Source organism: Stenella coeruleoalba (assembly GCF_951394435.1).
Source record: "Stenella coeruleoalba genome assembly, chromosome: 7".
NCBI lineage: Eukaryota > Metazoa > Chordata > Mammalia > Artiodactyla > Delphinidae > Stenella > Stenella coeruleoalba.
Window position 1 is genome coordinate 75,996,123 of NC_137153.1, and position 16,263 is coordinate 76,012,385.

Below are 16,263 nucleotides of genomic sequence, written 5' to 3' on the forward strand. Positions count from 1 at the left end.
TTTCTCGTTGCGGTGGCTTCTGTTGTTGTGAAGCACAGGCTCTAAGCGCACGGGCTTCAGTAGTTGTGGCACAAGGGCTCAGTAGTTGTGGCACACGGGCTTAGTTGCTCCGTGGCATGTGGAATCTTTCCGGACCAGGGATCGAACCTGTGTCCCCTGCATTGGCAGGCGGATTCTTAACCACTACACCACCAGGGAAGTTCCCCGTTGTTTCTTTATATGGTTACCATACTAACTTTGTTTCCTTAGTCAGCTTAATTCTGCCCCATCCTAAAGAACTTTACCTTGATCTGTCCTGATTTCCCCTTCCTGGAAAATTTCCCTTCACGCCTTCATTCTTTCTCTTAGCCCACTGGAATCTGATTCCAACCTCAATAATTCATTGTTATCTTCAAGGTTACTAATGAACTGCTTGCCAGATATAGAGACCCTTTCTCAATCCTCATCTTTTTTTTTTTTTGGCGGTACGCGGGCCTCTCACTGTTGTGGCCTCTCCCGTTGCGGAGCACAGGCTCCGGACGCGCAGGCTCAGCGGCCATGGCTCACGGGCCCAGCCGCTCAGTGGCATGTGGAATCTTCCCGGACCGGGGCACGAACCCGCGTCCCCTGCATCGGCAGGCAGACTCTCAACCACTGCGCCACCAGGGAAGCCCTCAATCCTCATCTTAATTGATTCTGTATCACCTGAGATGACTGGGCATGGTCACCTCCTCAAAATTCTTTACTCCTTTTTTGGGGCCATCCTCGACTCTCCTGACACACCCTGGGATGGTGCCGTCCTAAGACTCCTTTTTGTTAATGAAGATTGCTTGAGCACTTACTATGGGACAGACATCATGTTAAATACTTTACATGAGTAACTCAAGGGTCAGCCTTTCTGTCTTTCCAGAATCATCTTCCTCTAATTTATTTTTGAGGAAATGGGTTTGTGTCATGTTCTGTTCCTTAGTCTGAGCTGCTGTCTGCTTCACTTTTGTCACTCGTACCTATAATGTTATTAAATATGACTACAGATAGTTCCCACTTTGGTGGGTTCCAAAATTTGTAAACTAGTTATTTGGAGTTTTTTTTTTAATTTTGTGTGTGTGTGTGGGGGAATGTGGGAAATGGTAGCCAGGTCCTTATGATAGCACTCAAAAGACAATTTCACCCGTAACAAAATTGATCCATGATATTATAGATCCCAACCATTATTCCTAACAGTTTCTCTGTGAAAACTCATCATTTTCAAAGATTTGAAGGATGTGTGGATGAGTATGTAGAGTTTATTTTTACACGGTAAGATGTTGTCCTTCACTGCATTTCTGTCTAGAAGCAAAAAAAAAAAAAAAAGTCCTTGTGTTCCAAGAGTGAGCTCCTTTCTTAACGGGCAACTATGTAATGAAACTTAGATGGGAGGTTGAGTGTCCCCAGTCTTCGGTCACTGCTCAGAGAAAGCAAGCTTTCAGGGATGTGGTGCTCAGTCTGTTATAGAAAACCCCATGCTGCAGGTTTTAAAGCGCCTTTCTTTCCCCCCAGTTCTTCCTTCTTATTCTTTGCTACCTCGACTGCCTGTCCTTTTTAATAATGATTCCAATATTCCCTGGGCCTGGGATAAGTATCTGTTCCTTTAGAGTAGAAGAAGCAATTATTTCGTCATGGGACTGGCTTGGGATTTAGAGGACCAGGTTTTAACACTGGTCTTCTCTCCTTCCAGCTTCTCCACCCCCTCATTCCTTAAAAAAGGGATGTGGACAAAAAAATGCTGCCTGCCATTTCAGTAAACAAGGGATGCAATGGCCATACAGCCATCAGCCCTTGTAGCCACGCCTGACGGTGCACCCTGAGGGGAATTCAGGATGGAGAAAAACAGGATAACAGCCCTCGATAGTTAAGATGCATATCAACAGAATGATTTCAGTAAGTCCAGACTCTTGCATCTTTCCATACATAGGAAAGTACTGAAATCACTAACCTGAGATGTCTGTTTTTTTGTGACTAGCAGTAATCTTTTGATGTTTGACTACATTTTTTTTTAGCAAAAACACCTATATATCCTGGCTCCTCCCTTACCTCTTTGGAACAGACTGTCAGAGCTGAGAAGCTGATTCTCCAGGCTACAGTCCTTGTAAGGTTCCTGAATAAAACATAATTCTCAACTTTTAGGTTATGCAGTTTGTTTTAGTTGACAGGGTTCTTGCTCTTCAGCCTCTCTGGAGTCAGACTTTCGATGTAGGAGGGCAGTTTGGGAGAGACTGTGCAAAAATGGTTTGCCCCTGGTCTGGATTCTAATGGAATCCAGGTTTTCCTACATATACCATATATGTGTTTTCCAATCACTACCATTATGCAAAGCCACATGAAGGAGAACAGGCATCACTATTATTCAAAGCCATATAGAGACCCATTCTCCTTTATGTGTTCTTGTGCCCTTTTACAACTTTTCCCCAAAGCCCGAATGTGCGGACTTTTACCTGAGCATGTTGTGACTTGGTCCAGCCGTCTGCCCAGGTTAAGATTGTCTTCCTTCAACATTCCCTTCAATCTAAACTAACCATCTGCTTCCTTTCATGTTTGGAACCATCTTAGCTCTCCTTTTTGTTGGGTAATCATGAAATACCCAGGATCTTGCCCAGTTGATAATTTGCCTTGGCTTCTTTGTCTTCTACTGATTAAGATCAGAAGCTACTGGTCTCGGTGATATTCTCTCTGCTTTGTTCTAACACCTAGTACAAGTATTGTTCACTCATTAAATCATAACCCCCTTCGGCTGAACTTGTTCGAAGAATAAAACAAATGCTTCATCTGCATATAAACCTGTTATTTCTTGGCCAGTATAAGATTTAAAAGACATTTTAAAAATCACATGTATCGTCTTTATCAACCTTAAAAATTTCAGAATTGTATTTCATTTAGTCTTCTGTCCTCTGTAAAAATATCAACAAGTAACACTGGAAGACAGCTTTTCTTCAGTTTGTTTTGCATTATCTTTAATAGTCCCATTTTCTTATTTATTGTTAGGGCTCAAGCACAGTCAAATCATCATTAATTAAAATGCTCGGGCTTCCCTGATGGCACAGTGGTTGAGAGTCCACCTGCCGATGCAGGGGACACGGGTTCGTGCCCTGGTCCGGGAAGATCCCACATGCCGCGGAGCGGCTGGGCCCGTGAGCCATGGCCGCTGAGCCGGCGCATCCAGAGCCTGTGCTCCGCAACGGGAGAGGCCACAACAGTGAGAGGCCCGCGTACCGCAAAAAAAAAAAAAAAAAAAAAAAAAAAAAAAAAAGCTCAAGGTACTCACAGAAAGCATAAATAAAACAGAGTGGAGAAGGCAGCCTCAACTTTGTATTTTTCGAGGTGGGTTAGCTTAAAAGGAAAGGCATGTTCTCTAGCTTGAAAATCAGAAAGGAGATACTTTTTCTACCCCATTAAAAGGAAATATGAAGCCACTGATTTTCCAAGAGAAAGGTCTTTTTCAAGCCCCTCTGAGGGTTAACTTTATGACAAAATGGAAGATTATCCTCTGCCATCTGTCACTGAAACCTAGTCTCCATTCTATATCTAAGCCTCAGAGCAGGGAGAAAGTAAAAAAAATTGAGAGACATCAATGTTCTAGGAGCTATTTCACAAGTTTATTTCTCATTTGTCTTCATCAGAAGGATTTCAAGACTGAAACATTTAATAGATCTCTCACTGACAGCTGATGGGAAGATCAGTGATCAAAGGCTGGAGATATTTGGAAAAGGAATGTGTTTTGCTGTGGGGATTGATGGGAAAATGAGGAGGAGAGAGAACTTGAGTTCTTGAAGTGGAGACTGATTAAGCTAAAAGCCCAAGAAACCTCTCTGGGGGAAGGAGAACAATGGATTTCACCTCCTCTTAGAGGCAGCATGCTGTGTCCATCCAGGGAAAGGCAGGCTACCTGCCCTTCAGAGAAAAGTGTAGTAGCCAAGTGGTGCTCTTGAGAAAGTCAATTGCAGGAGGCTTCTCACACGTGACAGGTTCAGCTGTGTCTGAGAGTGAATGTCAGTGAAACAACCCATGTGAGGTAGTCATGGCTTTTGTGAAGAAACAGGGCATTCAAGACATGATTCCTTTGGTTCTGTCAGAATCATTTACCAGAAGTTCATTTCACTTGTCTATTTTTCTAGCCTCTATGAATCCAGGCCCTTCCACAGTATTTCAATCGAGAAATGGGACTGCAGAGATTTTTGTCTTTTCAGTTCATAGACTACTTATGAGGTCAATGAAGCTATTGATTCCACTCACATGCATTTATCACTTGCTCCCCTTCTCACCCTCCTCCCTTGAAGTTTACTGATTCGTTCCAGAAACAAAGGTGGAGGCATTGTCAGATTATATACTTGAATTTGAACTGACCCACAGTTAAGCTTGAAGCAAAAATGAAAGACTCTTTTTGCTGGTGGATAGTGCAGGAAAGTGCAAACAGAGATGTCTGTGGCCAGGAAGAATGCCTCATGGTGACCCTTAAGACCAGCAGATGTTCAAAGTGGGGAGAGTGTCACGGAAGAGAGTTAGTGGCTGAACCTCTAACTTCCTGCAACCTCTAAATCCATCCTTCTATTTAAGAGGAAATGAGGCCTGAATGAGAGTCCTTCTCCCCTTCTGGAATCCCCAAATGTTAAAGCTGGAAAGGTGAATACACACCTTTCATTTTACAGGTGCCCAGAGATAAAATGACCTGTCTATGGTCATGGAGCTGCTTCACAACAGACCCAGAAGCACCCTGTGATTTTCCCGAGACCCAGTTCACTACAGTCCAGTGATAGAGATTCTCTCCTTGACCAAACTCTATTCAGGCTTCTCCGAACTCACTTCTGAAATAAGCCTTGACTTTTGGGCTTCTGTGATTGTCTCTGCATTGTCCAGTTTTAGTAAGAAATCCTAAATCATTTTAACCAAATCTCACACTCTGTCTGATCTCCCTGGCCTACCTTTCAGCAAGAATCCTGTTAGGTTGGTTTAGCCAGAATCCTCCCTTGCCCTTAGTGATTTCTATTCACTGACCACTCCCCCGCCCCCAATTCTGCTGCTGGACTACAAATTCCCACTTTTCCTTGCTGTACTTTGAGTTGAGTCCATTGCAGTGGTCCCTACATCTATCATGATGGTCCTGAATAAAGTCTGCCTTGCCATTCTTTAACGAAGTGTCATGAAATTTTTTTTTTCTCTAACACTGGTCTGGGGAACCATTTATTTTCTAATCATCATATGGGGGGGGGGCGGAAATATGGATTCTCCATTCTCTGTTCTTACAATTACAAGGGGTGGGGGAAGAGGACTAAAATCCTTAACTGAAAATTTAAGATTTCTATCAAAAATATATCTTCATTGTTGACTAAAAGGTTTCTTTTTTTTTTTTTTTTTTTGCAGTATGCGGGCTTCTCACTGTTGTGGCCTCTTCCGTTGTGGAGCACAGGCTCCGGACGCGCAGGCTCAGCGGCCATGGCTCATGGGCACAGCCGCTCCGCGGCATGTGGGATCTTCCCAGACCGGGGCACGAACCCGTGCCCCCTGCATCGGCAGGCGGACTCTCAACCACTGCACCACCAGGGAAGCCCGGTTTCTTTCTTTTTAATGAAACCCTGTCTTATTTCTAGAGGATGGGTAGATGACACATAAACTCTCAGACGGTCTGCTCCTGATCCCATCCCCATGATTCACATTATTCTTATCCCCACCCTCAGTTACCCTATGAAATTTCCCAATTCTAGTATTACTTTTGAATGCTAAGGACATGCAAATTAATTTTTTAAATTCCTGTACACATTAGCAAAATATTACTAAAACTATAATTTAAAAACCTCACCAATCTGTTTAAAGAGAAAAAAGGCGACTGAATTATCAATTATTTTGAAAAAAATTAAGTTAACATACTAGCAACAAACGAGTTTATAGATTAAAAAAAATTATATGGGGGGCTAGATAAGAATGAACTGTAATCAGCATAGGAGGTTTTTTTTTTTTTTTTTTTTTTTGCGGTTAGCAGGCCTCTCACTGTTGTGGCCTCTCCTGTTGCGGAGCACAGGCTCCGGACGCACAGGCTCCATGGCTTGTGGGATCTTCCCGGACCGGGGCAAGAACCCACGTCCCCTGCCTCGGCAGGCGGACTCTCAACCACTGCACCACCAGGGAAGCCCAGGAGTTATTTTTTATTTTTCCAAAGGAATTTGCAAAATTTGTTTGCAGATGGAGCACAGTCTTTGAAACCTTTGCTGCACTATTGAACCACTTAGCAGACACAAACCATTCTCACCTCCACCAACTCCAGACTCACACTTGGAATGATTTACCCAGCTCTAAAGAAGTGTCTTCCATTTCAAGAATATGAAAATGAGGTTTTATTTTTATCAGCAACTTATTGAAGCATTTGAAAGTTAAAATGTACATAAAACAATCATTTGCTAAATGCATCAACCCCTTGGGGGCTCTAATTAACAGTTGTGTTGATCTAGATGCATAAAGCTTTCCATTTGTTGTCACTTCCAAAATTCTTGTCAAAGTTGTCATCAGACTGAAGGTCTGACTCATTTTTAGCTTATCTGAGCAGGCTGCTCAGATCTGTCAGTTATAATTGTCCTTCTTACTTCTCTACTCATTTTGGTTAAAATTCTTGCCTGCACAGCCCACCAAACCTCTCCCCCGCCAGTTGTCCCAATTGTCACAACTGGATTTAGTATTTGCTAAGATTTCCAGTTGTAAATTCTACTTCATTCTGGATCTGGTTAGTCATAAAACAGCTTCTGCGCTGGATCAGCCTGAAGTGGGGCGAATTTTCATCCTTTTAAGAATATTTTATGAATTGGTAAGGTTTCCTCTAGATAATTTATTTTCTATATATTGATAACCTTCTCATTAATAAAATAACTAATAACTCCCTGGTGGATATTGCAGGATGTTTTGGGAACTTTATTAGCTAGTTTCCAAAACCTAGTGTGCACTGTCGCTATATTGTCCTCTAAAGTAAATATGTTCTACCTATTTAATGAGAGAGAGGTGACACGGGAGCTAGTCACTGTTTTTTTGCATTTGTTGTTGCTGCTTATCTTTCTCTTCCTTTTAAGTAGTTAAAAATTAGAGGATGCCAAATAATGAGTTTTCATTAGAAGCATTATGAAGGGTGAAAAAAACACATACTGGCTCTTGAAAGAGATCGATTCCTGATGTAAAGAAAAACAAACATCACGATGAACCAGGCTCTGTGAAAAATGCTGGAAATCAAAGATGAATTCATCACAGTCAGTCTTCGTATGCCAAGGGCTTTAAAGGCACCAAACTCTGTTTTCTTTTAGTTAGATGATGTTATATACCTGCATGAAACAAAACAAAACAAAACAAAATCAAACAAAACGACACCAACTTGAGCCAGAGGTTGCATTAGCAAGCTGGGCCATGAGGCAGTAGCACAACTTCATTCATTACTCTTGTCCCACTGTGATACATCCAGGTAGCCCTCCTTCATCTGGTAACTATGCCACTGGAAAATGTGATCCCAAAGTCACCCTAACAGGGAAAGGGGAGGAAGGAGGCTTAAGCAGAATGCTTTCAAGGGCTAAATTGAGAAGTGGCTTACTTCGGTTCTGCCCAGTTTGTTGGTCAGATTGTGACACATGGCTAACTGCAAGGAACCCTGGGAATAACTGTCTTCCCATGTGCTGGGGAAGAGGAACTGGGGTGGTGGGCACTTAGAGCACTGTTTCTGCCATGTAGCCAGAGATCATTTTCTTTGGAATCCTTCAAAATAGGTATCAACATTGAAAATAAATGCCAATATTTCTCACAAGAAGAAGGAAATGAAGCTTTTTAGGATCATCATGATACTTCTCAAAGAGAGCTATCGGTTTCTTTATGAATCTGTCATGTCAAGGAAACAGTATACATTAATATAATTTTTATCTGTGGTAAGATTGTTGAAGTCAATAATATTCATGTAAAAACATATGTGGATCACAGTCAACATAATTGCCTTTTCTGCATATTATAATAGTTAAAGCAAGGCTCCTTGGAAACATATTCTAATCTAAACTTTTTATGGAGTGAGTTGAATTGTGTCTCCCAAAAAGACACGTTTAAGTCCTAATCCCTGGTACCTGTGAATTATTCGGAAATAGGGTCTTTGTGGCATAATCAAGTTAAGGCGAGGATATTCTGGATTAGGATGGGCTCTCCATCCAATGACTGTTGTTTTTATAAGAGAAAGGAGAGAGAAATTTGCACACAGAGACACAGACACAAAGGAAGAAGGCAGGCCATGTGAAGTCAGAGGCAGAGATTGGAGTGATGCAGCTACAAGCCAGAGAATGTCAAGGATTGCCAACAACTACCAGAAGCCAGGAGAGAGGCACGGAATGGATTCTCCATCAGAGCCTCCAGATGGAACCAGTCTTGCTGACACCTCAATTTCAGACTTCTAGCCTCAAGAACTGTGAGAGAATAAATTTCTATTGTTTGAAGGCACCAAGTTTGTGGTAATTTGTTATGGTAGCCCTAGGAAACTTGTACACTTGATTTACAAAGAGCCTGGTCTTTAGGAGAGAGGTACCATCTTTAGGCTCCTACTGTGTACAAGGTACTGTTAGACATTGGTGATACAAAGGTGGGTATGAGGAGCTTGCAAATTAGTGGAGGTGAAAAACATGCAAATAAACATATTTGAATTAGACTGTGGGAGAACATTTTTGTCTTTTAGAATCTTCAACTAAAAAAAGCTAACAATATCAAAAATTATGTTTTACATTGTCCTTATTCCTCCTCCAATAGTCAAAACATCCAGTTCATTTCAACAGATGTCTGGGCTTAATGGTGCTCTTCGAAGACATCAAGTGTATTACTGATATTGTACAATGCTATGGTATCCCATTTGTGAAGTTGTAAGGAAACGATTATTTGATGTTTTGGTATTTGTTAAGACTTATGCTTTAGAGTTTTGCTACAAGCTAAAAAGTATACAGCAGTCCATAATTCTTGGAAATCATTTCATATCAGAAAAACAAGGGCAAGTGAAAACCAGTTCTTCATGAAGCAGGTTGATTTTTTTTTTTTTTTTTTTTTTTTTTGCGGTACGCGGGCCTCTCACTGTTGTGGCCTCTCCCATTGCAGAGCACAGGCTCTGGACGTGCAGGCTCAGCGGCCATGGCTCACGGGCCCAGCCGCTCCGTGGCATGTGGGATCTTCCCGGACCAGGGCACGAACCTGTGTCCCCTGCATCGGCAGGTGGACTCTCAACCACTGCGCCACCAGGGAAGCCCAAGCAGGTTGATTTTTGATGCCAAACAAAACAGTTGTTTTGTGTTTGACATGGAACATCCAACTTGGAATACCACCAACTAGAAATCATTTTTTGAGGAACAGCAAGTGTCAGTAAACCCCTGAGTACATGCTGGGAAGTACACTCATATAAATGATGCTGATAATCGTCTGACTGCATTTGGAATTATCCTTTGTGTTAAATCTGCTAAATGTGAGACCAAATCATTGTCAGTTCATTACTGAAGAACCACTGTGATACTATAATGGGGTCCAGACTCCATGACTGTGTAACTCATGGCTTTTTAAGTTTTCATTATTGACCTAACTTTGCTATAGAAATGATTAACTGCTGTTTTCAAGACCTAGGATTCTCTAACGGACTAAATAAAATGACCTCAATGAATCTCATTGGCTCAGTTTTGGTAGTACAGGTAGAAAATGCCACATTAAATTTGTCATGTTCAAATAGTTATGTGCTGTCATACAGTTCCCTAAGCGAGAAAAAATAAAGAGGAATTTTTTAACAAGTTGGTTCTGGTTTGGCACATGAAGTCAAATCTAGTTCAACTCCATTCATGGGAGAATAGAGAGTCAGCTACAGACAATTTACAACAACAGGTAACACTGAAGTTCATTTGTAGTCACAGGTCACCAAGGAGGTGCTATAAACCTAAATTACAAGATGGCCCAGCACATAGCAGATACTCAGGTCAAAGGATACCAAGAAAACTGCCCAGTAGCTCATCCCTACCTTCTCTCAGAAGGTCCCCAAAGTCATTACATCTCAAAGAGAACTTTATTGCCTCGTATATGGTCATTCAGCCTACTCTGTCTACACTCGCCACTATGTGAACCACTTCTTGAAGTCTGCTGCTCTTTGCAAGAGGGAACTCACAGATGCTTCTAAATACCTTGCAGAGGTCTGTATCTTCCCTAGACTCCCATAACTCCGCCCATCTTGGGCTACAGCTGATGACCTGTTCTTGCAACATAGGTAATCTGGCTTAGACAAGTATTAATCTGAGGGGCTCCACTATCACAGTTCATCTCAATGGTTATAGTTCTCTCTCTTCCACAGGAGGGAGATAAACCATTCTGCTTTTGTAATAATCATTGAGAGCTTGGCATTGATATCTCCTCCACTACTTTCCAGCTCTGGTCTTTCTTAACTTGGCTGAGATAGTTTGGGTTGATGGTGGGGGGCAGAGTGAAGGTGAGATGGCAAAGAAACTGTGCAAATATTTTTAGGCATCAGCATCAGTTCTGTGCTAAATGCTGTGCTCACCTCTTTTGATTTTGTTTCATTTAATTGGGACAAGAATCCTGTAAAATTGTCTTGTTAGGCCCACTTTCCCATTGAAGAAATAGGGGTTAAATAACCTGCCCCAAACTACATTGCTATTAAGAACCGAAGCAAAGACTTGAGTCTACTTTCAAAGTCCTTGATTTTTTTCCTACTACGTTCCTTTTTGAGACACGATTTAAGCATGCCCAGCCTTTTCAGTTAAGGTCACCTCTACCTCACTCCAGCCCTGGGGCCCTTCCTGTTCCTGGGAAGATCACAAGGCACACTTCTCTAAATGACTCTGTCCCATCTCTCGGGACCAAAAACTCATTCTAGTAATCCTTCTGTATTCCCTTAGCATAGGCTCATGTGACCCTGGATTGCATTTAGAGAGATGAAGCCAAGACCTTGGTAATAACTTCATACTCATACCTATCTTATGATTACTGTACTTACATTAACATAAATGGGTGCCTACTGTTCTGAAAATGCTTTTGAACAAGATTCTGAAGTTGTGCCAGGGAGCACTGGCTAGGTATGCTGGGAGCTGTCTGATTTCCTTGTCTTGGATTCTTGCTAACCTTTTCTCGACAATTCACACAATGAAGAGGAAAAGTGATACTAATGAAATATTTATCTTCACCGCTGTTCCTTTACTCTTCTCCAGAGCTAGAGAAATGCAACTTTTTTTTTTTTTCTACTACAGCTTTAAATAGCCTTCCTTCAAGGCTTGTTGGTAAATAAAAGGTTATCAATGAACAAGTAGGTAATATGGGTGGAGTACCCAGGCAGAGAAGTTGTAGAAAAACGAGCAAGTGCCACCAATGAATTTTAAAGTGAGATTGGTAGATGGGCTCCAAAGTCTTTAAAGCAACAGCATTTATTGAGTTTAATTGTTGAGTTTCACTGAACTCCAAAGAACAATGCGATTAAGTGGTTACTTTGGGGAAGGATTTTCCAGGTGAAATGTCTCAGCTATATGTTAAGGAACCATGTGATTACAACCAAAATGGATCTACTTCTACCTTAGCATTTTGCAAAATAATGTGGTATTAGAAATCATGGATAGAAAATACAAGAGTTCTACCAAGAGACAACACATACCAGTGCTTTAAAGTGAGGATAATACATAGAAACCGAAAGCTCCATTTGCAATAGTTCAAGTGAGTGAGACACTAAACTGTCCAAGCTCACCCCTCTTTATACTGCATGGGCCTACTTTGTGGAAGGAGACATACATTCTAAACAGTGTTTTCCAAATCTGATTAACAAAATAATGTAGGGGAGAGCTGTCAAAAATACAGGTTCTCCCAGATATTCTGATTTAGTGAAAATGAACTGAGACCCAAGTATGTGTTATTGCTGCTGCTGTTGTTTTTAGCTCACCAGTTGATTTTGGTGATCCACAGGTTTGGGAAAGACTCTGCTAAAAGATTTAGGCTACTTTGCTACTCTTAGGCATGATTTAGGCAACTCTCACCCATTTTCTGTGTCTGGATCAATGGATTGGGAAATATGCATTGGAAGAGTTTCAAAGATTGATTCTAAGATATTCTTCCAGCAATAACAGGCTGGGATATGGGTTCAGGGAGATAATATGCACCAGAAGAGGGATCACTCAGTAATAAAGTGCTGTTGTCCTGAACTCAGAGTAACTTTCAACTTCTCTACTATTTTAGCCTGGAAAATAATAGTATACAGATGCTTTAGTTTCTCTCCAACACACATAACAATACCCTGACAATTCAGCCAATGCTGTGAGAGGACATTTGGACTTATAAGGTTAAGACCATCACTGTGTAAGATAACATGTTTGAAACTCACATTTCTTGGCTTGCAAGAGTGTGTATCATGCAAAGCATGATGTCACAGACCCTGGTCTGGTTTTGAGAAGAGTAGGAGAGGGGTATCAGGAAAATCAAACTAAAATGGCAAGGCAAGATTATTTTTTAAAAGACTGGAGGACTATGTTTGTAACCGACAAATTCATTTCCTCCTTCAGCCCATGGAGCCGCCTTTGCTATTGCTTCTAACAAGAGAAAAGGTACTTTTTCTTTTAATATTGTCTGAGAGGCAGCAGAACAAGGTAGATTTGGTATTTCCAGCTTGTATAATAGCTAGCTCCCTCTTAAAATACTCAAGGATCTTCCCAGGAAGGCCATTTAGATTCTGAGTCGTCTTTGAGTCATGGATCAATTTGAAAATCCTACCAAGAAACACAGGGCTTCCCTGGTGGCGCAGTGATTGAGAGTCCGCCTGCCGACGCAGGGGACACGGGTTCGTGCACCGGTCCGGCAAGATTCCACATGCCGCGGAGCGGCTGGGGCCGTGAGCCATGGCCGCTGAGCCTGCGCGTCCGGAGCCTGTGCTCCGCAACGGGAGAGGCCACAGCAGTGAGAGGCCCGCGTACCGCCAAAAAAGAAAGAAAAAAAAAAAACCACAGACAACAGACTGCACGCAATTTCAGGGACACGTGTATCACAGCTTAAGAACTGTCAGCCTTGCAGAGAGAAAACTAGCAGTTGGATTTTGTTTCCTTTCCACCAAATGAATTTTAGTTGATTGCAAAATGACTGTTACACTGCACAGATCATAATCTGGCCTCTTAAACATCTGTGAATAGACTTTTTCAGGGGTTATTAGCTGTGTAAGTAATGTTGAAACACCGAGTCTGTATCAAGCACTTACAATGTGCTTGACATTACTAAGTGTGTTACAGTCAACATCATTTTAATCTTTAAAGTTTGCACAGGTAAAGACACTCAGTTACTCAAGATTAAGTAACTTTTCCAGAGTCACAGTTTTTGAGTCACAAACCTGAACTGACTTTAAAGCTATTGTCTAACCAACATCTACTCAACTGCTTTCCCACCTTGGAATGAAAAATTTACTCTCCACTTCCAACAGCGACGAATTTTGAAAGGGGTATTGTTTCTGGGAGAAGAGGCTTCGAGTAATGATGTATACCTGATGATATCCAACATTAATTCTGATCACCCATCCTCCTAAAACTCAAACAAACTTACTTTCTCAGCTGTAGAATCAACATGACCAATACAGTAATTCAGATCATTATATATTGTACTAGATCATAAGCTCCTTGAAAACTGAAACCATGTATGCCTCACTTTTCCTGCTCACACAGCATGCCTCAGGCATAGGCGGAAGTTCAGTGTCAAATATAAGAAGCTATTGGCTCCTCCCAGTTCTCAGTAGAAGATGACAGTCTTCCATGCAACCCTCTTGCAGTAACTTTAACGGGCCCGTTTCATTTGGTTTCTACTACATGTCATACATCCAGCTCATTGTAAAAAGCAGCCATTTGTCCTTAAGCCTTACAAATACATGACACTGAACAATTAACTTTACTACAAAGTTTGAAATGCTGTGATTCAGTACTAAGTATTATGTTCAATACAATCTGGGACCTTCTGTGTACGGGCCATACATCACTGGGCAGATTTTGATCATTGGTTAGCTGTGACAATTTGTCTAGGGTCCTTAAAGACACCTTTCTTAACAGTCTAGAGAATTCTTGGTCCCCCATTAACCAAGTAAAAAGTGCTACCCTTAATCTACTTTAAAAGCCCCACTTTTTAAATCAAAGACCCAAATTAACATAGCTAACACTTGAATGCTAAAGGGCCATGTCTGGATACGAATGCATGATATTTTGATGTCTGTAGGCTGCACTTTTTTTCTAACACGTATTATTACTTTGTTAAATCTCTGAAGTCTCATATTTTTGTCACCTGATATACAATCTTGCCACTGAAAAAACTGGTTATGCTGTCATAGATATTCACTAATTTTCATGACAACCAAATAAGCCACAGAATAACTAAAAATGAAAAATGTGCAAACATGGATAATTTTAGCAGGCATTTAAATATAACACAGATGCTAATGGGTAATGGGTGGGGTGGCATATTACCTATTCATATTTAAGTATTATAATTTTTACAGAATTACTTTTACAGTAGTAATTAGTGCAAGACAACATTAGAAGCCAAATATTTTTAGTATGTGGGTGATATTTCTAAGTACATGGGGTTATGTCTAGGGAGGGTTTCCTTAAGAAACATCACCCTAGTAAGAAGTACTTTTCTCATAGGGGTGGACATGGAACGAGAACACCAGGGTGCATACAAGTTTAAAAAGAAATGCTTTAAAAAAATCTAAACCATATTTATTTGCATGGTATTATAATTTTCATGTTTGAATGCATTTTTAGTAATGGGGAGGCAAGAGAGAACAGAAACATATAGGAAGAATTTGCTACCATTTTTTAATTTGCCATGGATTATACACACAAAATCAATCTGAGAAATTACTCAGACACTAGTGTTTGAGCTCATCTAGGCTAGTTTGGTTATATTTTTTTCTGGCTGATTTGTAAGCTCTAAAAGAATAAGGGCTTAAGTAATTGCTGTCTTGTGAACAGTTCCTGCATTCAACTAAAATTTAAGAAATGTGTTAGAAAGATTTCTTATTAATTTTTGAGCAGACTAATAGATTACCCTAATTCCTGAATAGCCTTCGTGTTACCGATGATTTCACATACATACAATCTGAGGTTCTGTGGTGATCATTTCAGTCAAAACCATCAGGAAAGAATATATTCAAAACAGGTTGTTAACCAACTAGAAAGTAACATATAAGTTCTGTCATCTTGCTGTTCACTTAAGTGTCACATGTGAAATACAATAGCAAGTCAGTACATATACTAAAAAGGAAAGTAGCACTTAGTTGTAGACAAAATTGAGTCTTACATTTATGCCACAAAATGGTTTAACTTTTACTTCTAGGACTAGAACAGAAATGTACTCTAGGGGAAAACACAAAACAATGCTCTTTGCTTTTATATGAATTAAAAGCCAGAGTTTGTGTGTGAAAACAGTAATAACCATTAAATGACACTTTTGTATTCTGTCGTACATGTACGTTTGCTTTAAAGCAGACTGTACAAACTTAAGAAACTGCTTTATCAAATTTCAAATTACTTTTCATTAACAACATGCTATTTCACCCATGGAAACCCATCTATGTAGTTAAAGGCTATATCATCTTACTGCTAATCAATCAGAAACCACACCCATCATTCTCTCCAAAATTATAAGCTAAATTTATGAACAAAAATCACTATGAGAACTTTGAATTCAAATAATTAAGCAAATGAGAGTCAAATTAAGGCTCTGCACACAAATGTTTACACGATGTGGAGGAGATAAACTTTCCAAGTTATGACAGTTACCTAAAATGTATCTTTGGAATGGGGCATATGCAACAGGATGAGAGAGGCTTTGCTTCTCAATGTATATCAGTAAATTCACTTTTGAACCCTGTGAATGTATTACCAATTCAAATACAATCATAACAGTAGTATGCTTAATACGTTGCTATTACTTAGTAGACGTTTGCCCATTTTTAGTTACTTGCAAAGAACTTCATTTAAGGCAACTGAAAAGAATGATTCTAATCACTTTAAACTGAAAGTTTTAAAGTTACAGATCTTTACCTTTTCATTATACAACTTAATGTAACCAATCTTGTTATCAAACAATTCTCTTTCAAGTTCTAGAAATCATTACTCTAGGACATTAAAATTAATAATAGCCCAAGAGAACAAATTAGACTGCAAGAAAATATTTGCAAGACACATCTGATAAAGAACTGTTATCCAAAATACACAAAGAACTCTTAAAGCTCAGTAGGAAAACAAACCTGAT

The 16,263-nt window shown here is 40.3% G+C and overlaps 1 protein-coding gene across 7 annotated transcripts in view; it reads right to left on the reverse strand.

The window, feature by feature from the left end:
• The window catches only part of LOC307188602 (uncharacterized protein), a 205,414-nt gene that overhangs the window by 187,308 nt on the left and 1,843 nt on the right, over positions 1 to 16,263 (reverse strand). For all 7 annotated transcript variants that reach the window (XM_079925974.1, XM_079925968.1, XM_079925967.1 and 4 more), the window contains exon 2: positions 7,138 to 7,310. In XM_079925974.1, the coding sequence (XP_079782100.1) occupies positions 7,138 to 7,234 (97 nt within the window). In that variant the 5' untranslated portion in view covers positions 7,235 to 7,310. The remainder of the gene's footprint in view (positions 1 to 7,137; positions 7,311 to 16,263) is intronic.